Source organism: Oncorhynchus kisutch, unplaced genomic scaffold (genome assembly GCF_002021735.2).
Source record: "Oncorhynchus kisutch isolate 150728-3 unplaced genomic scaffold, Okis_V2 Okis09a-Okis19a_hom, whole genome shotgun sequence".
NCBI lineage: Eukaryota > Metazoa > Chordata > Actinopteri > Salmoniformes > Salmonidae > Oncorhynchus > Oncorhynchus kisutch.
The window spans coordinates 5,117,664-5,139,721 of NW_022261985.1; the positions used below are offsets into that span (position 1 = coordinate 5,117,664).

At 46.9% G+C, this 22,058-nt stretch overlaps 2 protein-coding genes across 3 annotated transcripts in view; both read left to right on the top strand.

Annotated features, from left to right (window-relative positions):
• The first annotated feature begins 1,672 nt into the window (after positions 1–1,672).
• LOC109877293 (thymidine phosphorylase) lies at positions 1,673–10,637 on the top strand. 2 transcript variants are annotated; one of them, XM_031815630.1, is made up of 10 exons: positions 2,710–4,234; positions 4,664–5,425; positions 7,522–7,724; positions 7,797–7,895; positions 8,059–8,188; positions 8,274–8,392; positions 9,444–9,606; positions 9,816–10,043; positions 10,166–10,306; positions 10,404–10,637. In XM_031815630.1, the coding sequence occupies exons 2-10, from the start codon at positions 5,287–5,289 to the stop codon at positions 10,541–10,543; spliced, it is 1,362 nt and encodes a 453-aa protein (XP_031671490.1). In that variant the 5' UTR covers positions 2,710–4,234; positions 4,664–5,286; the 3' UTR covers positions 10,544–10,637. The 2 variants fall into 2 exon arrangements, with proteins under 2 accessions (XP_031671489.1, XP_031671490.1); XM_031815629.1 differs by lacking the exons at positions 2,710–4,234; positions 4,664–5,425 and adding an exon at positions 1,673–2,061.
• An 8,065-nt stretch (positions 10,638–18,702) lies between these two features.
• The window catches only part of LOC116360622 (thymidine phosphorylase-like), a 5,647-nt gene continuing 2,291 nt past the window's right edge, over positions 18,703–22,058 (top strand). The window contains exons 1-5 of the mRNA XM_031815628.1: positions 18,703–19,090; positions 21,194–21,396; positions 21,511–21,609; positions 21,753–21,882; positions 21,968–22,058. The exon at positions 21,968–22,058 is cut by the window's right edge and continues 28 nt beyond it. Coding sequence (XP_031671488.1) covers positions 18,952–19,090; positions 21,194–21,396; positions 21,511–21,609; positions 21,753–21,882; positions 21,968–22,058 — 662 coding nt within the window. The 5' untranslated portion in view covers positions 18,703–18,951. The remainder of the gene's footprint in view (positions 19,091–21,193; positions 21,397–21,510; positions 21,610–21,752; positions 21,883–21,967) is intronic.

Here is a 22,058-nt window from a genome sequence, read left to right on the forward strand (position 1 = left end):
TGAAGTTCTGAAAACCTTAATAGACACAGAAAAGAAGAGGAGGAATGGAAGTGCTGCTGAGGTACACAATAGTAGACTTGGTGGACAGAAGATGCTCTTTGGTAAAAGGGGTAAATTGGTCATCAAAAAGAAAGGAGAACCAAGGTACTCTTCATACAATTAATTACAATGTCTTTATTTGTATGGCATGTTCAATAGAAACAAAGTTTAAAAACTCAGACGCATTTCAGCTGCATGGCCTTCCTCAGAGAGTACAAAGAAATGATAATACAATGTTCTCTTTTGAACATATTTTTCCAATCAGCCCTGATTTGAAGAGGGAGTGGTTAAGGCATTCATTGGACAACACTCAGTAAGCAATACTATACACATTAAAAAGTGAAATACTGTAGATATGCTATCAACACATTTAACTCAAAGCTAGAAGCATCAGAATGCCTAGAAAGGTAGTTCTAACCTTAAATATGACTGGGCAAAGTGCCAAGAATAGGAGAGCCATCTTTTTCCATAGTACATTAGAACACTACAAACGTGGACAATAACGGTCCAGACACAGCTGAGGGCAATAGTGCAACATGTCCACTAGATGGCAGGAAATGGACCAATCACAACCCGACAGGAATGGTGAGAAATCCATGATATGGGTTGTTGACTCAGAGAGAGAAAGACAATAGTTGAACAGTTTTGAACAAATGAATTCCTTCCAAAATGAAGTAGAAGCAAGAGAGAAATAGAGCAAGAGAGAGAGATTATTATTGTTATTATATATATTTTTTTCAGTTTCATTTTTCTGGCAAGTTCAGCTGACTAGTTAACAGAAACGCCCTGCTCTAACAGACTTTCCAAGACAACACTAGAACTCTTCTAAGTCAAGGTAAGATTTTGGTATTACTCATTTATTGCCACTGGGGCCCACTTGTGTAACTATTAACTGACTATTACACTGACGTTACTACATGATTGTAGCAGGTTTACTAACGAGTTAGTTCTATTAACTATGCTGACGATGTGTGCCGTTATTTTAGATAATATGGTAACAAAGATGTAGGTTGTTTGTAGAGGTTTGGCTTGGAAATGTGTTTTTGCCTGGTCACATGTGTTGTACATTGAAGTCCACAAGCAAAGGGAGAGAAGGAGCGCAACGTGGCAGTTATGAGAGTGAACTGTATTTACGCTGATCAGGGGTGTATTCATTCCGCCGATTCTGTTGAAACACACACACACACACACACACACACAATAGTTTAGTGATTTAAAACAATCCCTTGTGTATTTTCCTCTCCTACTTGTCACATGCAGCTGTGTGTCAGTCCGCTGTGTATCAGTCCGCTGTGTGACAGTCCGCTGTGTGACAGTCCGCTGTGTGTCAGTCCGCTGTGTGTCAGTCAGCTGTGTGTCAGTCAGCTGTGTTTCAGTCAGCTGTGTGTCAGTCAGCTGTGTGTCAGTTCGCTGTGTGTCAGTCAGCTGTGTTTCAGTCTGCTGTGTTTCAGTCCGCTGTGTGTCAGTCAGCTGTGTGTCAGTCAGCTGTGTGTCAGTCCGCTGTGTGTCAGTCCGCTGTGTGTCAGTGAGCTGTGTTTCAGTCCGCTGTGTTTCAGTCAGCTGTGTGTCAGTCCGCTGTGTTTCAGTCAGCTGTGTGTCAGTCCGCTGTGTGTCAGTCCGCTGTGTGTCAGTGAGCTGTGTTTCAGTCCGCTGTGTTTCAGTCAGCTGTGTGTCAGTCCGCTGTGTTTCAGTCAGCTGTGTGTCAGTCTGCTGTGTTTCAGTCTGCTGTGTTTCAGTCCGCTGTGTTTCAGTCAGCTGTGTTTCAGTCTGCTGTGTTTCAGTCTGCTGTGTTTCAGTCCGCTGTGTTTCAGTCAGCTGTGTGTCAGTTCGCTGTGTGTCAGTCCGCTGTGTGTCAGTCCATTGTGTGTCAGTGAGCTGCAGGGATGGCGCACCACGAGCAGAGCACAGCTACTTTCCCCGAACACATCCGCAAGAAACGGAATGGTGAACAGCTGAGCGCTGGGGAGATCCGAGACTTCGTACAGGGTGTCAAGGACAAGACCATCCAAGAGAGCCAGATTGGTACACACACACACACACACACACATACACACACACACACACACACACACACACACACACACATACACATACACACACATACACATACACACACACACACATACACACACACACACCATCCAGCGACATGCAGGTAGGTCACAGAGTCACAGTGGGTGGGATCAAATCAAATCAAATCAAATTTATTTATATAGCCCTTCGTACATCAGCTGATATCTCAAAGTGCTGTACAGAAACCCAGCCTAAAACCCCAAACAGCAAGCAATGCAGGTGTAGAAGCACGGTGGCTAGGAAAAACTCCCTAGAAAGGCCAATACCTAGGAAGAAACCTAGAGAGGAACCAGGCTATGTGGGGTGGCCAGTCCTCTTCTGGCTGTGTCACCCCGTACAAATGATTGCCTTCCTGAACCAAGACAAGCCTACTCTGATGACCAACACCAGGCCGACTTCGGACCAAACCATTCCTACCACCGCTAACCAGGACCAGAGTGTTTCTGTATGACTGAAGACACTTTGAGCGCTAACATTGAATTGCTCAGTGGAGGCTGGTGGGAGGAGATATAGGAGGATAGGCTCATTGTAATGGCTGGAAAGGAATGATTGGAACGGAGTCAAACGTGGTTTCCATATGTTTGATACCATTCCATCAATTCCATTCCAGCCATTACAATGAGCCCGTCCTCCTGTAGCTCCTCCCACCAGCCGCCACTGGAATTGCTCAAATTCTAAAAGCTCAGTTCAGTGCTTTCAGAGGAAGACAGGTACAGACCAGGGTCAGGGAGGGTTCAGGTAGGTGAAGACAGGTACAGACCAGGGTCAGATGTAAGGATCAGGGAGGGTTCAGGTAGAGTAAGACAGGTACAGACCAGGGTCAGGGAGGGTTCAGGTAGAGGAAGACAGGTAAAGATTGATGATAATGGATAGAGATAATATACTGGATTATAGGTTTGATGTGAGGGGGTTCGGGTAAGGGGAGGGGGTTCGGGTGAGGGTAAAGGGAGGGGTTGAGGGTAAGGGGATGTGGTGAGGGTAAAGGGATGTGGTGAGGGTATTGGGATGATGCGAAATGGTAGGGTCAGATGTTTTTACGTCAAAATGACTGTTGCCCCTTCTGATTCGTGATGGGTTGTGACTACTGTAGTAGTTAATAACTAACTGACCCGCTCCACCACTCACACCCATTGGTCACTAGTCCTTCCATACAGACAGACAGAGAGGGGTATTTGACCGGTGTGTGTTCTCAAGGTTGGAAGACATGACAGTGTTCAGGAGCAGCGTTCTGGTATAGGTTGGAAACTCTGAAGTTCTGAAAACCTTAATAGACACAGAAAAGAAGAGGAGGAATGGAAGTGCTGCTGAGGTACACAATAGTAGACTTGGTGGACAGAAGATGCTCTTTGGTAAAAGGGGTAAATTGGTCATCAAAAAGAAAGGAGAACCAAGGTACTCTTCATACAATTAATTACAATGTCTTTATTTGTATGGCATGTTCAATAGAAACAAAGTTTAAAAACTCAGACGCATTTCAGCTGCATGGCCTTCCTCAGAGAGTACAAAGAAATGATAATACAATGTTCTCTTTTGAACATATTTTTCCAATCAGCCCTGATTTGAAGAGGGAGTGGTTAAGGCATTCATTGGACAACACTCAGTAAGCAATACTATACACATTAAAAAGTGAAATACTGTAGATATGCTATCAACACATTTAACTCAAAGCTAGAAGCATCAGAATGCCTAGAAAGGTAGTTCTAACCTTAAATATGACTGGGCAAAGTGCCAAGAATAGGAGAGCCATCTTTTTCCATAGTACATTAGAACACTACAAACGTGGACAATAACGGTCCAGACACAGCTGAGGGCAATAGTGCAACATGTCCACTAGATGGCAGGAAATGGACCAATCACAACCCGACAGGAATGGTGAGAAATCCATGATATGGGTTGTTGACTCAGAGAGAGAAAGACAATAGTTGAACAGTTTTGAACAAATGAATTCCTTCCAAAATGAAGTAGAAGCAAGAGAGAAATAGAGCAAGAGAGAGAGATTATTATTGTTATTATATATATTTTTTTCAGTTTCATTTTTCTGGCAAGTTCAGCTGACTAGTTAACAGAAACGCCCTGCTCTAACAGACTTTCCAAGACAACACTAGAACTCTTCTAAGTCAAGGTAAGATTTTGGTATTACTCATTTATTGCCACTGGGGCCCACTTGTGTAACTATTAACTGACTATTACACTGACGTTACTACATGATTGTAGCAGGTTTACTAACGAGTTAGTTCTATTAACTATGCTGACGATGTGTGCCGTTATTTTAGATAATATGGTAACAAAGATGTAGGTTGTTTGTAGAGGTTTGGCTTGGAAATGTGTTTTTGCCTGGTCACATGTGTTGTACATTGAAGTCCACAAGCAAAGGGAGAGAAGGAGCGCAACGTGGCAGTTATGAGAGTGAACTGTATTTACGCTGATCAGGGGTGTATTCATTCCGCCGATTCTGTTGAAACACACACACACACACACACACACACACACAATAGTTTAGTGATTTAAAACAATCCCTTGTGTATTTTCCTCTCCTACTTGTCACATGCAGCTGTGTGTCAGTCCGCTGTGTATCAGTCCGCTGTGTGACAGTCCGCTGTGTGACAGTCCGCTGTGTGTCAGTCCGCTGTGTGTCAGTCAGCTGTGTGTCAGTCAGCTGTGTTTCAGTCAGCTGTGTGTCAGTCAGCTGTGTGTCAGTTCGCTGTGTGTCAGTCAGCTGTGTTTCAGTCTGCTGTGTTTCAGTCCGCTGTGTGTCAGTCAGCTGTGTGTCAGTCAGCTGTGTGTCAGTCCGCTGTGTGTCAGTCCGCTGTGTGTCAGTGAGCTGTGTTTCAGTCCGCTGTGTTTCAGTCAGCTGTGTGTCAGTCCGCTGTGTTTCAGTCAGCTGTGTGTCAGTCCGCTGTGTGTCAGTCCGCTGTGTGTCAGTGAGCTGTGTTTCAGTCCGCTGTGTTTCAGTCAGCTGTGTGTCAGTCCGCTGTGTTTCAGTCAGCTGTGTGTCAGTCTGCTGTGTTTCAGTCTGCTGTGTTTCAGTCCGCTGTGTTTCAGTCAGCTGTGTTTCAGTCTGCTGTGTTTCAGTCTGCTGTGTTTCAGTCCGCTGTGTTTCAGTCAGCTGTGTGTCAGTTCGCTGTGTGTCAGTCCGCTGTGTGTCAGTCCATTGTGTGTCAGTGAGCTGCAGGGATGGCGCACCACGAGCAGAGCACAGCTACTTTCCCCGAACACATCCGCAAGAAACGGAATGGTGAACAGCTGAGCGCTGGGGAGATCCGAGACTTCGTACAGGGTGTCAAGGACAAGACCATCCAAGAGAGCCAAATTGGTACACACACACACACACACACACATACACACACACACACACACACACACACACACACACACATACACATACACACACATACACATACACACACACACACATACACACACACACACCATCCAGCGACATGCAGGTAGGTCACAGAGTCACAGTGGGTGGGATCAAATCAAATCAAATCAAATTTATTTATATAGCCCTTCGTACATCAGCTGATATCTCAAAGTGCTGTACAGAAACCCAGCCTAAAACCCCAAACAGCAAGCAATGCAGGTGTAGAAGCACGGTGGCTAGGAAAAACTCCCTAGAAAGGCCAATACCTAGGAAGAAACCTAGAGAGGAACCAGGCTATGTGGGGTGGCCAGTCCTCTTCTGGCTGTGCCGGGTGGAGATTATAACAGAACATGGCCAAGATGTTCAAATGTTCATAAATGACCAGCATGGTCGAATAATAATAAGGCAGAACAGTTGAAACTGGAGCAGCAGCACAGTCAGGTGGAAGTTGAAACTGGAGCAGCAGCATGGCCAGGTGGACTGGGGACAGCAAGGAGTCATCATGTCAGGTAGTCCTGGGGCATGGTCCTAGGGCTCAGGTCCTCCGAGAGAGAGAAAGAAAGAGAGAAGGAGAGAATTAGAGAACGCACACTTAGATTCACACAGGACACCGAATAGGACAGGAGAAGTACTCCAGATATAACAAACTGACCCCAGCCCCCCGACACAAACTACTGCAGCATAAATACTGGAGGCTGAGACAGGAGGGGTCAGGAGACACTGTGGCCCCATCCGAGGACACCCCCGGACAGGGCCAAACAGGAAGGATATAACCCCACCCACTTTGCCAAAGCACAGCCCCCACACCACTAGAGGGATATCTTCAAACACCAACTTACCATCCTGAGACAAGGCTGAGTATAGCCCACAAAGATCTCCGCCACGGCACAACCCAAGGGGGGGGCGCCAACCCAGACAGGATGACCACAACAGTGAATCAACCCACTCAGGTGACGCACCCCCTCCAGGGACGGCATGAGAGAGCCCCAGCAAGCCAGTGACTCAGCCCCTGTAATAGGGTTAGAGGCAGAGCATCCCAGTGGAAAGAGGGGAACAGGCCAGGCAGAGACAGCAAGGGCGGTTCGTTGCTCCAGAGCCTTTCCGTTCACCTTCCCAATCCTGGGCCAGACTACACTCAATCATATGACCCACTGAAGAGATGAGTCTTCAGTAAAGACCTAAGGTTGAGACCGAGTTTGCGTCTCTGACATGGGTAGGCAGACCGTTCCATAAAAATGGAGCTCTATAGGAGAAAGCCCTGCCTCCAGCTGTTTGCTTAGAAATTCTAGGGACAATTAGGAGGCCTGCGTCTTGTGACCGTAGCGTACGTGTAGGTATGTACGGCAGGACCAAATCAGAGAGATAGGTAGGAGCAAGCCCATGTAATGCTTTGTAGGTTAGCAGTAAAACCTTGAAATCAGCCCTTGCTTTGACAGGAAGCCAGTGTAGAGAGGCTAGCACTGGAGTAATATGATCAAATTTTTTGGTTCTAGTCAGGATTCTAGCAGCCGTATTTAGCACTAACTGAAGTTTATTTAGTGCTTTATCCGGGTAGCCGGAAAATAGAGTATTGCAGTAGTCTAACCTAGAAGTGACAAAAGCATGGATTAATTTTTCTGCATCATTTTTGGACAGAAAGTTTCTGATTTTTGCAATATTACGTAGATGGAAAAAAGCTGTCCTCGAAATGGTCTTGATATGTTCTTCAAAAGAGAGATCAGGGTCCAGAGTAACGCCGAGGTCCTTCACAGTTTTATTTGAGACGACTGTACAACCATTAAGATTAATTGTCAGATTCAACAGAAGATCTCTTTGTTTCTTGGGACCTAGAACAAGCATCTCTGGATGCCAGATAAGGCAAGTTATTATAGGTCTGCTGGGAAGACAACCCCCACACACTTTAGACTGAGTATCAATTATCAAGCTCAGTCCAAAACCTGCACTCTACTCTACAGTTGAAAGTCTGATCTGATGTGTGTGTGTGTGTGTGTGCGCGTGTGTGTGGGTGTCTGCGTCTGTGCGTGCATGTGTGTGTGTGTGTATAGGAGCCATGCTGATGGCAATCTGGCTGCAGGGAATGGTAGCAGAGGAGACTCTCGCACTGACGAAGGAGATGATGATGTCAGGGGAAGTGATGTCATGGCCGGCAGAGTGGGAGGGGCTAATGGTGGATAAACACTCGACAGGTGGAGTGGGGGACAAGATCAGCCTGGTGCTGGCTCCTGCTCTGGCTGCCTGCGGCTGCAAGGTACCTGCCTGGATACACCTGTGTGTGTGTGTGTGTGTGTGTGTGTCTGACTATCAGAAGCTGTGTCCATAGGTACCCATGATAAGTGGCAGAGGTCTGGCACACACAGGCGGCACGCTTGACAAACTGGAGTCCATCCCTGGCTTTAACGTCTATCAGTCTGTACAACAGGTACTCTCTCTCTCTCTCTCTCTCTCTCTCTCTCTCTCTCTCTCTCTCTCTCTCTCTCTCTCTTTCTTCTGTCTGTCTCTCTCTCCCCCCCCCCCCTCCCTCTCTCTCTCTCTCTCTCTCATTTACAAGTTATTAATGTGTGATATTGTGGCACCCTCCTCAGCTGCATCGAATCCTGGAGGAGGTTGGCTGTTGCATTGTAGGACAGACAGATAACCTGGTGCCTGCTGACAAGGTCATGTACGCTCTGAGAGACGTTACGTCTACAGTCGACAGCCTCCCACTCATCACAGGTCTGTCAACAACAACAACAACAGCAAACTGGACTACCTTTCAAAGTAGAGAAATGAACATGTGAATAGTGTGTGTTCTCTCCAGGCTCTATCATCTCTAAGAAGGGTGCTGAGTCTCTGAGTGCCTTGGTTCTGGATGTGAAGTTTGGGAATGCAGCTCTCTACAAAGACCTGGGCAGTGCCAAGTCGCTGGCCCAGTCCATGGTAACCCTAACACTGACACCTGACCTTTACCCCATTCTTGTCTGAATGTCTGGAGGGCCATGTTTTCACTGCTGCCTTGTACTTGATTGATCAAATAAGGTTGTTGATTTAGTTAGGAACTCAACTGGTTGTCAAGTCTGGAATAGAAAGGACATAACACAAAGCAGACCCCTGACCCTTACCATGACCCCTGACCCTTACCAGACCCCTCACCCTTACCAGACCCCTGACCCTTACCATGACCCCTGACCCTTACCAGACCCCTCACCCTTACCAGACCCCTGACCCTTACCATGACCCCTGACCCTTACCAGACCCCTGACCCTTACCATGACCCCTGACCCTTACCAGACCCCTCACCCTTACCATGACTCCTGACCCTTACCATGACCACTGACCCTTACCATGACCCCTGACCCTTACCAGACCCCTCACCCTTACCTTGACCCCTGACCCTTACCAGACCCCTGACCCTTACCAGACCCCTCACCCTTACCATGACCCCTGACCCTTACCATGACCCCTGACCCTTACCAGACCCCTCACCCTTACCAGACCCCTCACCCTTACCATGACCCCTGACCCTTACCATGACCCCTGACCCTTACCATGACCCCTGACCCTTACCAGACCCCTCACCCTTACCTTGACCCCTGACCCTTACCAGACCCCTCACCCTTACCAGACCCCTGACCCTTACCAGACCCCTCACCCTTACCAGACCCCTGACCCTTACCATGACCCCTGACCCTTACCATGACCCCTGACCCGTACCAGACCCCTGACCCTTACCAGACCCCTCACCCTTACCATGACCCCTGACCCTTACCTTGACCCCTTACCCTTACCATGACCCCTGACCCTTACCATGACCCCTGATCCTTACCATGACCCCTGACCCTTACCATGACCCCTCACCCTTACCATGACCCCTCACCCTTACCTTGACCCCTGACCCTTACCAGACCCCTGACCCTTACCATGACCCCTGACCCTTACCATGACCCCTGACCCTTACCAGACCCCTCACCCTTACCATTCTCTCCTGCAGGTGACAGTTGGGAACAGTTTGGGGATCCGTACGGGGGCGGTACTTAGTCGTATGAACTGTCCTATTGGTCGCTGTGTGGGGAACACTCTGGAAGTGATGGAGTCCCTGGAGTGTCTAAAGGGGAGGGGCCCAGACGACATACTGGAGCTGGTTACAAGTCTGGGTGAGGAATACACACACACACACACACAGACACTCAGTGAATTGGTTCCTTTGGACCAAAACCAAGCAGACCAAGACCTAGTTAGAATGTCAGTGCTGCTCGGGCTTAGCTACAGTCTAGACACAGAAGCTGTGGATGTTCATTACCTTCAAATTCAAGTCAATATTCTGTGGGTGTGTGTGTGTGTGTGTGTGTGTGTGTGTGTGTAGGTGGGCTGCTGTTGTGGATGATTGGCCGTGCAGGGAGCCTGGAGGAGGGTAAAAAGGTGATCTCTACAACCCTGCAGAATGGTGCAGCCCTGGAAAAGTTCCAGAACATGATGATTGGTCAGGGAGTAGCCAGTCAGATCGCTGCATCACTCTGTTCAACCAACGCAGACTACTACAGCATCCTGAGACTGGCACACTACCAGACAGAACTGGAGACACAGGGCCACGGTAACACACACAGGCACAGATTAACAAAAGCAAATGCGCACACACACACACTCACACACACACTCACACACACACACACACATACATATACACTGCATGACTTTGTCTTTTGGTGTCTACAGGAACAGTGCTGGACATAGACGGCATGGTCATTGCTCAGGTGCTGCACAGGTTGGGGGCGGGACGTTCGAAGGCCGGAGACCCTGTCAATCACAGCGTGGGGGCGGAGCTTCTGGTGTCTTTGGGACATAAGGTGGAGAAAGGTGAGAACTCTCTGACTGTGTGTGTGTGTGTTAGGGTGTGAAGGGTGTAGGGTCGGTGTCACCCTAGTCTGACTCGACCTTTGCCCTCTGACCCCAGGGCAGCCATGGCTGCGTGTCCACTACGAGACTCCGGCGCTGAGTGCAGAGCAGAGACTCAGTCTACAAGGGGCGCTGACACTGGGGCCCGTCGACCTGCTACACACACAGCCACTAGTGGCAGAAATCATACTGCCATAGTGACACAAATCCACTCTATGTTAAAGCTTGATTGGGAGATGCCTTTTTAAAGGATGTATAGTTCAGAACTAAAGCCTCTGTGTCCTGCTCTTCACTCTCAAAGTCCTCTCTGATTCACTCATATAAAGTCACAACGTTCTGTGGAGACTAAATAGATTTGAACCGTTTCCAGGAACTGCTATGAATCAGAGTATTGTTATCCAGGAAAACACACATTAAGTCAAGACAGATGTTGATTTACAGCTGAGTTTCATTAGTGTGTCTGTATGTCTGTCTGTCTGATGTGTGGTGTGTGTGGTGCGTGGTGCGTGGTGTGTGGTGTGTGTGTGTGTGTGTGTGTGCGTGGTGAGTGTAGTGTGTGTGTGTGTGTGTGTGTGTGTGTGTGTGGTGCGTGGTGTGTGGTGTGTGTGTGTGTGTGTGTGTGTGTGTGTGTGCGTGGTGAGTGTGGTGTGTGTGTGTGTGTGGTGCGTGGTGAGTGTGTGTGTGTGTGTGTGTGTGTGTGTGGTGTGTGTGTGTGTGGTGCGTGGTGTGTGTGGTGCGTGGTGTGTGTGGTGCGTGGTGTGTGTGGTGCGTGGTGTGTGTGGTGCGTGGTGTGTGCGGTGTGTGTGTGTGTGTTGTGCGTGGTGTGTGTGGTGCGTGGTGTGTGGTGCGTGGTGCGTGTGGTGCGTGGTGTGCGTGGTGTGTGTGGTGTGTGGTGTGTGTGGTGTGTGTGGTGCGTGGTGTGTGGTGCGTGTGGTGTGTGTGGTGCGTGGTGTGTGTGTGTGTGGTGTGTGTGTGTGTGTGGTGTGTGGGTGTGTGTGTGGTGTGTGGTGTGTGGTGTGTGTGTGTGTGGTGTGTGTGTGTGTGTGGTGTGTGTGTGTGTGTGGTGTGGTGTGTGGTGTGTGTGTGTGTGTGTGTGTGTGTGTGTGTATGTGTGTGTGTGTGTGTGTGTGTGTGGTGTGTGTGTGTGTGTGGTGTGTGTGTGTGTTGTGGTGTGTGGTGTGTGTGGTGTGGTGTGTGGTGTGTGTGGTGTGTGTGTGTGTGTGGTGCGTGGTGAGTGTGTGTGGTGCGTGGTGTGCGTGGTGTGTGTGTGTGTGGTGCGTGGTGTGTGTGGTGCGTGGTGTGTGTGGTGCGTGGTGTGTGCGGTGTGTGTGTGTTGTGCGTGGTGTGTGTGGTGCGTGGTGTGTGGTGCGTGGTGTGTGGTGCGTGGTGCGTGTGGTGCGTGGTGTGCGTGGTGTGTGGTGCGTGTGGTGTGTATGGTGCGTGGTGTGTGTGTGTGTGGTGTGTGTGTGTGTGTGTGTGTGGTGTGTGGGTGTGTGGTGTGTGGGTGTGTGTGTGGTGTGTGGTGTGTGGTGTGTGTGGTGTGTGTGGTGTGTGTGTGTGTGGTGTGTGTGTGTGTGTGGTGTGTGTGTGTGTGTGGTGTATGTGTTGTGTGTTGTGTGTGTGTGTGTGTGTGTGTGTGTGTGTGTGTGTGTGTGTGTGTGTGTGTGTGTGTGTGTGTGTGTGTGTGTGTGTGTGTGTGTGTGGTGTGTGTAGGGATTTTCCTTTTTGGTTTGTCTCAGCATGAACTCAACAGATTCTTCCAAAACAACAACGATGCTCCTTTCCACATTGCTTCTAAATATGAAAACACCTGTCCACACATCTCTATTATAATATAAATATAAGAACAAAATGTTTGGCCAGTATGGCCCTAACAACCTGGTAACTTTAACATTATGCAAACATTTGGTGACACAGAAAGAAAGGGAACATTACAGAAAGAAAGGAGATATTACTGCACTGTTGGAGCTGGAACACAAGCATTTCACTACTCACTCACATACATCTGATAAATGTGTGTATGTGACCAATAAAATGTAGTTTGATTTGATTTGTAAAGGATATCATAAAGGCCCAATGTAGGCTACATATCAATCAATAGAAAAATGTTTTGCAAATGTATTGAAAATTAAATACAGAAATCAAATTTGCATAATTATTTACACCCCTGAGTCTATACTTATAGACTTTGTCTTGGGTTTGTTTGTATCAGCTTTGCACATCTGGATTAGGGTTTTTTCTCCCATTCTTCCTTTTCTCACGCTCTGTTAAATTAGATGGGGAGCGGTGAAAAACAGCAATCTTCAAGTCCTTCAATCCACAGATTTTCAATGGGTTCAAGTCTGGGCTTTGGCTGGGCCACTCAAGGACTTCCACATTCTTGTTCTGAAGTCATTCCAGTATTGCTTTGGCTGTATATTTGGGGACATTGTTCTGTTGGAACGTAAGTCTTTGCCTCAGTCTAAAGTTGTTTGCACTCTGAAGCAGGTCATCATCAAGGATTTGCCTGTATTTGGATCCATTCATTGTTCCTCTGTCCTTGCCAGTCTCCCAGTCCATGCCGCTGAAAAGTATCCCCATAGCATGATGCTGCCACCACGCTTCACTGTAGGGATGGTGTTAGACGGGTGATGAGCTGTGCCTGGTTTTCTCAACATGGTCTCAGAGCAGTTCGTATTATTTTGTGCGTATGTAATCCAAAACACTCCATTTACTGTGATATGTTACGTTTCGTATGGTATCTTATTTTGTGGATGTCCATTATCCATTTTGTATGATATGTTATGAATTACAATCCATAATACAATTCCTACAATATGTTTTGAATTTGTTAAATGTATGACATGTCACGAATTACAATTTGTTGTTGCTAACAGCTAGGTGGCTAACGCTAACTAGCTCTAGGGGTTAAGGTTAGTGGAAGGGTTAGCTAAAAGGGTTAGGGGAAAGGTTAGGGGAAGGGTTAGCGAACTTGATAAGTAGTTCCAACGTAGCTAAAAATTTGTTTCAATGTTGCTAACCCGACTAATCACCCTACTATTGTTTTTGCCTTAAGAAACCTGTTTTATGTAACCATTATGGAGGAAATGATTGAATTACCTATGTAGATTAATTGAACATACTATGCTGTTTTTACTTGGAGAATTATCCATGGTTATATTTTAGTATAGGCTTGTCTTATGTGACTTAGTCATGGGTCTGGGCGTACAGATAAGAGCCGTTTGGGTGCAACTGCAGTATGTGAGATCCTGTTTTAACAATCTACAGGAACTTTGATGTGTGAAAACTGTAAGGGAAATATTACGTATTTACCTGCTTTGTTGAATATTGATTGTTGAATTATATGCTTAACAATAGTAAGAGATTTTCATAACTACAAATGCTGTGCTTCTGTAAAGGGATGGTTCCCCTCTTGCTCCCTGCAGCTGGTCTGTGGGTATAGTCAAGGACATGGTGTGAGCCGATATAGAGAGAGCCTGAGAAATAGAACAAACCCCTATTTGTTTCTAATCATCTATGCTTCTGAGAATCTAATCCAGGGTACGGGGAAACAACACCCGGTGAACATAACCACAAGATGAACCCAAGGTAGCTTATGATGCCTCGATCTGCATGGGAGGAGTGGAACCAGCCATGACTAAGCATTTCTAGGTCTGCTATATAGGACCTCTGTTTCTTCTGTACCGTTGAGCTCTCTGTCTTACACTCAAGAGTGTGGGGTCGACCAGCTTCATTATTGCAATTCTTATTAAATAAAGAAGATCGTTTGAAGAAATTTCAAAGTCTCTCTCACTTGGTTAGAATGTCCTGAGAAACATTCAGGTAACACACAGACACACACAGACAGACACACACACACACACACACACACACACTGCCACATGAACACAGACACACACACACATTATTCAGCTGTTCACATTTGTCTTGATCGACAGGTATTCCAGTTTGTTGTTGCTGTTAAACATGTCCTCCAGTTATATTGGCTGAGTATCTACAGTGGGGCAAAACAGTATTTAGTCAGCCACCAATTGTGCAAGTTCTCCCACTTGAAAAGATGAGAGAGGCCTGTAATTTTCATTATATGTACACTTCAACTATGACAGACAAAATGAGAAAAAAAATATCCAGAAAATCACATTGTAGGATTTTTAATTAATTAATTTGCAAATTATGGTGGAAAATAAGTATTTGGTCACCTACAAACAAGCAAGATTTCTGGTTCTCACAGACCTGTAACTTCTTCTTTAAGAGGCTCCTCTGTCCTCCACTCGTTACCTGTATTAATGGCACCTGTTTGAACTTGTTATCAGTATAAAAGACACCTTGTCCACAACCTCAAACAGTCACACTCCAAACTCCACTATGACCAAGACCAAAGAGCTGTCAAAGGACACCAGAAACAAAATTGTAGACCTGCACCAGGCTGGGAAGACTGAATCTGCAATAGGTAAGCAGCTTGGTTTGAAGAAATCAACTGTGGGAGCAATTATTAGCAAATGGAAGACATACAAGACCACTGATAATCTCCCTCGATCTGGGGCTCCATGCAAGATCTCACCCCGTGGGGTCAAAATGATCACAAGAACGGTGAGCAAAAATCCCAGAACCACACGGGGGGACCTAGTGAATGACCTGCGGAGAGCTGGGACCAAAGTAACAAAGCCTACCATCAGTAACACACTACGCCGCCAGGGACTCAAATCCTGCAGTGCCAGACGTGTCCCCCTGCTTAAGCCAGTACATGTCCAGGCCCGTCTGAAGTTTGCTAGAGAGCATTTGGATGATCCAGAAGAAGAGAAGGGAGAATCCAGAAGGGAGAAAGTCATATGGTCAGATGAAACCAAAATATAACTTTTTGGTAAAAACTCAACTCGTCGGGTTTGGAGGACAAAGAATGCTGAGTTGCATCCAAAGAACACCATACCTACTGTGAAGCATGGGGGTGGAAACATCATGCTTTGGGGCTGTTTTTCTGCAAAGGGACCAGGACGACTGATCCGTGTAAAGGAAAGAATTAATGGGGCCATGTATCGTGAGATTTTGAGTGAAAACCTCCTTCCATCAGCAAGGGCATTGAAGATGAAACGTGGCTGGGTCTTTCAGCATGATAATGATCCCAAACACACCGCCCGGGCAACAAAGGAGTGGCTTCGTAAGAAGCATTTCAAGGTCCTGGAGTGGCCTAGCCAGTCTCCAGATCTCAACCCCATAGAAAATCTTTGGAGGGAGTTGAAAGTCCGTGTTGCCCAGCAACAGCCCCAAAATATCACTGCTCTAGAGGAGATCTGCATGGAGGAATGGACCAAAATACCAGCAGCAGTGTGTGAAAGACTTACAGAAAACGTTTGACCTCTGTCATTGCCAACAAAGGGTATATAACAAAGTATTGAGATAAACTTTTGTTATTGACCAAATACTTATTTTCCACCATAATTTGCAAATAAATTCATTAAAAATCCTACAATGTGATTTTCTGGATTTTTTTTTTCATTTTGTCTGTCATAGTTGAAGTGTACCTATGATGAAAATTACAGGCCTCTCTCATCTTTTTAAGTGGGAGAACTTGCACAATTGGTGGCTGACTAAATACTTTTTTGCCCCACTGTATACCAGCCTGTTGTTCAGAAAGCCAAGCTGAGAAATGGTAGTCATCTGATTTTGCTCTGAGGACCATTGTGAAACCCTGACTACCCTGAACCAAACCAGGCCTATGCACATACAAACCTCGCCTACCCCGTACAAATGATTGCCTTCCTGAACCAAGACAAGCCTACTCTGATGACCAACACCAGGCCGACTTCGGACCAAACCATTCCTACCACCGCTAACCAGGACCAGAGTGTTTCTGTATGACTGAAGACACTTTGAGCGCTAACATTGAATTGCTCAGTGGAGGCTGGTGGGAGGAGATATAGGAGGATAGGCTCATTGTAATGGCTGGAAAGGAATGATTGGAACGGAGTCAAACGTGGTTTCCATATGTTTGATACCATTCCATCAATTCCATTCCAGCCATTACAATGAGCCCGTCCTCCTGTAGCTCCTCCCACCAGCCGCCACTGGAATTGCTCAAATTCTAAAAGCTCAGTTCAGTGCTTTCAGAGGAAGACAGGTACAGACCAGGGTCAGGGAGGGTTCAGGTAGGTGAAGACAGGTACAGACCAGGGTCAGATGTAAGGATCAGGGAGGGTTCAGGTAGAGTAAGACAGGTACAGACCAGGGTCAGGGAGGGTTCAGGGAGGGTTCAGGTAGAGGAAGACAGGTAAAGATTGATGATAATGGATAGAGATAATATACTGGATTATAGGTTTGATGTGAGGGGGTTCGGGTAAGGGGAGGGGGTTCGGGTGAGGGTAAAGGGAGGGGTTGAGGGTAAGGGGATGTGGTGAGGGTAAAGGGATGTGGTGAGGGTATTGGGATGATGCGAAATGGTAGGGTCAGATGTTTTTACGTCAAAATGACTGTTTCCCCTTCTGATTCGTGATGGGTTGTGACTACTGTAGTAGTTAATAACTAACTGACCCGCTCCACCACTCACACCCATTGGTCACTAGTCCTTCCATACAGACAGACAGAGAGGGGTATTTGACCGGTGTGTGTTCTCAAGGTTGGAAGACATGACAGTGTTCAGGAGCAGCGTTCTGGTATAGGTTGGAAACTCTGAAGTTCTGAAAACCTTAATAGACACAGAAAAGAAGAGGAGGAATGGAAGTGCTGCTGAGGTACACAATAGTAGACTTGGTGGACAGAAGATGCTCTTTGGTAAAAGGGGTAAATTGGTCATCAAAAAGAAAGGAGAACCAAGGTACTCTTCATACAATTAATTACAATGTCTTTATTTGTATGGCATGTTCAATAGAAACAAAGTTTAAAAACTCAGACGCATTTCAGCTGCATGGCCTTCCTCAGAGAGTACAAAGAAATGATAATACAATGTTCTCTTTTGAACATATTTTTCCAATCAGCCCTGATTTGAAGAGGGAGTGGTTAAGGCATTCATTGGACAACACTCAGTAAGCAATACTATACACATTAAAAAGTGAAATACTGTAGATATGCTATCAACACATTTAACTCAAAGCTAGAAGCATCAGAATGCCTAGAAAGGTAGTTCTAACCTTAAATATGACTGGGCAAAGTGCCAAGAATAGGAGAGCCATCTTTTTCCATAGTACATTAGAACACTACAAACGTGGACAATAACGGTCCAGACACAGCTGAGGGCAATAGTGCAACATGTCCACTAGCTGGCAGCAAATGGACCAATCACAACCCGACAGGAATGGTGAGAAATCCATGATATGGGTTGTTGACTCAGAGAGAGAAAGACAATAGTTGAACAGTTTTGAACAAATGAATTCCTTCCAAAATGAAGTAGAAGCAAGAGAGAAATAGAGCAAGAGAGAGAGATTATTATTGTTATTATATTTTTTTTTTCAGTTTCATTTTTCTGGCAAGTTCAGCTGACTAGTTAACAGAAACGCCCTGCTCTAACAGACTTTCCAAGACAACACTAGAACTCTTCTAAGTCAAGGTAAGATTTTGGTATTACTCATTTATTGCCACTGGGGCCCACTTGTGTAACTATTAACTGACTATTACACTGACGTTACTACATGATTGTAGCAGGTTTACTAACGAGTTAGTTCTATTAACTATGCTGACGATGTGTGCCGTTATTTTAGATAATATGGTAACAAAGATGTAGGTTGTTTGTAGAGGTTTGGCTTGGAAATGTGTTTTTGCCTGGTCACATGTGTTGTACATTGAAGTCCACAAGCAAAGGGAGAGAAGGAGCGCAACGTGGCAGTTATGAGAGTGAACTGTATTTACGCTGATCAGGGGTGTATTCATTCCGCCGATTCTGTTGAAACACACACACACACACACACACACACACACACAATAGTTTAGTGATTTAAAACAATCCCTTGTGTATTTTCCTCTCCTACTTGTCACATGCAGCTGTGTGTCAGTCCGCTGTGTATCAGTCCGCTGTGTGACAGTCCGCTGTGTGACAGTCCGCTGTGTGACAGTCCGCTGTGTGTCAGTCCGCTGTGTGTCAGTCAGCTGTGTGTCAGTCAGCTGTGTTTCAGTCAGCTGTGTGTCAGTCAGCTGTGTGTCAGTTCGCTGTGTTTCAGTCAGCTGTGTTTCAGTCTGCTGTGTTTCAGTCCGCTGTGTGTCAGTCAGCTGTGTGTCAGTCAGCTGTGTGTCAGTCCGCTGTGTGTCAGTCCGCTGTGTGTCAGTGAGCTGTGTTTCAGTCCGCTGTGTTTCAGTCAGCTGTGTGTCAGTCCGCTGTGTTTCAGTCAGCTGTGTGTCAGTCCGCTGTGTGTCAGTCCGCTGTGTGTCAGTGAGCTGTGTTTCAGTCCGCTGTGTTTCAGTCAGCTGTGTGTCAGTCCGCTGTGTTTCAGTCAGCTGTGTGTCAGTCTGCTGTGTTTCAGTCTGCTGTGTTTCAGTCCGCTGTGTTTCAGTCAGCTGTGTTTCAGTCTGCTGTGTTTCAGTCTGCTGTGTTTCAGTCCGCTGTGTTTCAGTCAGCTGTGTGTCAGTTCGCTGTGTGTCAGTCCGCTGTGTGTCAGTCCATTGTGTGTCAGTGAGCTGCAGGGATGGCGCACCACGAGCAGAGCACAGCTACTTTCCCCGAACACATCCGCAAGAAACGGAATGGTGAACAGCTGAGCGCTGGGGAGATCCGAGACTTCGTACAGGGTGTCAAGGACAAGACCATCCAAGAGAGCCAGATTGGTACACACACACACACACACACATACACACACACACACATACACACACACACACACACACACACACACATACACATACACACACATACACATACACACACACACACATACACACACACACACCATCCAGCGACATGCAGGTAGGTCACAGAGTCACAGTGGGTGGGATCAAATCAAATCAAATCAAATTTATTTATATAGCCCTTCGTACATCAGCTGATATCTCAAAGTGCTGTACAGAAACCCAGCCTAAAACCCCAAACAGCAAGCAATGCAGGTGTAGAAGCACGGTGGCTAGGAAAAACTCCCTAGAAAGGCCAATACCTAGGAAGAAACCTAGAGAGGAACCAGGCTATGTGGGGTGGCCAGTCCTCTTCTGGCTGTGCCGGGTGGAGATTATAACAGAACATGGCCAAGATGTTCAAATGTTCATAAATGACCAGCATGGTCGAATAATAATAAGGCAGAACAGTTGAAACTGGAGCAGCAGCACAGTCAGGTGGAAGTTGAAACTGGAGCAGCAGCATGGCCAGGTGGACTGGGGACAGCAAGGAGTCATCATGTCAGGTAGTCCTGGGGCATGGTCCTAGGGCTCAGGTCCTCCGAGAGAGAGAAAGAAAGAGAGAAGGAGAGAATTAGAGAACGCACACTTAGATTCACACAGGACACCGAATAGGACAGGAGAAGTACTCCAGATATAACAAACTGACCCCAGCCCCCCGACACAAACTACTGCAGCATAAATACTGGAGGCTGAGACAGGAGGGGTCAGGAGACACTGTGGCCCCATCCGAGGACACCCCCGGACAGGGCCAAACAGGAAGGATATAACCCCACCCACTTTGCCAAAGCACAGCCCCCACACCACTAGAGGGATATCTTCAAACACCAACTTACCATCCTGAGACAAGGCTGAGTATAGCCCACAAAGATCTCCGCCACGGCACAACCCAAGGGGGGGGCGCCAACCCAGACAGGATGACCACAACAGTGAATCAACCCACTCAGGTGACGCACCCCCTCCAGGGACGGCATGAGAGAGCCCCAGCAAGCCAGTGACTCAGCCCCTGTAATAGGGTTAGAGGCAGAGAATCCCAGTGGAAAGAGGGGAACAGGCCAGGCAGAGACAGCAAGGGCGGTTCGTTGCTCCAGAGCCTTTCCGTTCACCTTCCCACTCCTGGGCCAGACTACACTCAATCATATGACCCACTGAAGAGATGAGTCTTCAGTAAAGACCTAAGGTTGAGACCGAGTTTGCGTCTCTGACATGGGTAGGCAGACCGTTCCATAAAAATGGAGCTCTATAGGAGAAAGCCCTGCCTCCAGCTGTTTGCTTAGAAATTCTAGGGACAATTAGGAGGCCTGCGTCTTGTGACCGTAGCGTACGTGTAGGTATGTACGGCAGGACCAAATCAGAGAGATAGGTAGGAGCAAGCCCATGTAATGCTTTGTAGGTTAGCAGTAAAACCTTGAAATCAGCCCTTGCTTTGACAGGAAGCCAGTGTAGAGAGGCTAGCACTGGAGTAATATGATCAAATTTTTTGGTTCTAGTCAGGATTCTAGCAGCCGTATTTAGCACTAACTGAAGTTTATTTAGTGTTTATCCGGGTAGCCGGAAAATAGAGTATTGCAGTAGTCTAACCTAGAAGTGACAAAAGCATGGATTAATTTTTCTGCATCATTTTTGGACAGAAAGTTTCTGATTTTTGCAATATTACGTAGATGGAAAAAAGCTGTCCTCGAAATGGTCTTGATATGTTCTTCAAAAGAGAGATCAGGGTCCAGAGTAACGCCGAGGTCCTTCACAGTATTATTTGAGACGACTGTACAACCATTAAGATTAATTGTCAGATTCAACAGAAGATCTCTTTGTTTCTTGGGACCTAGAACAAGCATCTCTGGATGCCAGATAAGGCAAGTTATTATAGGTCTGCTGGGAAGACAACCCCCACACACTTTAGACTGAGTATCAATTATCAAGCTCAGTCCAAAACCTGCACTCTACTCTACAGTTGAAAGTCTGATCTGATGTGTGTGTGTGTGTGTGTGTGCGCGTGTGTGTGGGTGTCTGCGTCTGTGCGTGCATGTGTGTGTGTGTGTATAGGAGCCATGCTGATGGCAATCTGGCTGCAGGGAATGGTAGCAGAGGAGACTCTCGCACTGACGAAGGAGATGATGATGTCAGGGGAAGTGATGTCATGGCCGGCAGAGTGGGAGGGGCTAATGGTGGATAAACACTCGACAGGTGGAGTGGGGGACAAGATCAGCCTGGTGCTGGCTCCTGCTCTGGCTGCCTGCGGCTGCAAGGTACCTGCCTGGATACACCTGTGTGTGTGTGTGTGTGTGTGTGTGTGTGTGTGTGTGTGTGTGTGTGTGTGTGTGTGTGTGTGTGTGTCTGACTATCAGAAGCTGTGTCCATAGGTACCCATGATAAGTGGCAGAGGTCTGGCACACACAGGCGGCACGCTTGACAAACTGGAGTCCATCCCTGGCTTTAACGTCTATCAGTCTGTACAACAGGTACTCTCTCTCTCTCTCTCTCTCTCTCTCTCTCTCTCTCTCTTTCTTCTGTCTGTCTGTCTCTCTCTCCCCCCCCCCCCTCCCTCTCTCTCTCTCTCTCATTTACAAGTTATTAATGTGTGATATTGTGGCACCCTCCTCAGCTGCATCGAATCCTGGAGGAGGTTGGCTGTTGCATTGTAGGACAGACAGATAACCTGGTGCCTGCTGACAAGGTCATGTACGCTCTGAGAGACGTTACGTCTACAGTCGACAGCCTCCCACTCATCACAGGTCTGTCAACAACAACAACAACAGCAAACTGGACTACCTTTCAAAGTAGAGAAATGAACATGTGAATAGTGTGTGTTCTCTCCAGGCTCTATCATCTCTAAGAAGGGTGCTGAGTCTCTGAGTGCCTTGGTTCTGGATGTGAAGTTTGGGAATGCAGCTCTCTACAAAGACCTGGG

What these genes read in the sequence shown, in the direction of transcription:
- LOC109877293 (XM_031815629.1), top strand. Translation starts at nt 1,923, where the DNA reads ATGGCGCACCACGAGCAGAGCACAGCTACTTTCCCCGAACACATCCGC. An exon ending in CATCCAAGAGAGCCAGATTG is followed by an intron (nt 2,062 to 7,521) that starts GTACACACACAC and finishes GTGTGTGTATAG; the next exon opens with GAGCCATGCTGATGGCAATC. An exon ending in GGAGCTGGTTACAAGTCTGG is followed by an intron (nt 9,607 to 9,815) that starts GTGAGGAATACA and finishes GTGTGTGTGTAG; the next exon opens with GTGGGCTGCTGTTGTGGATG.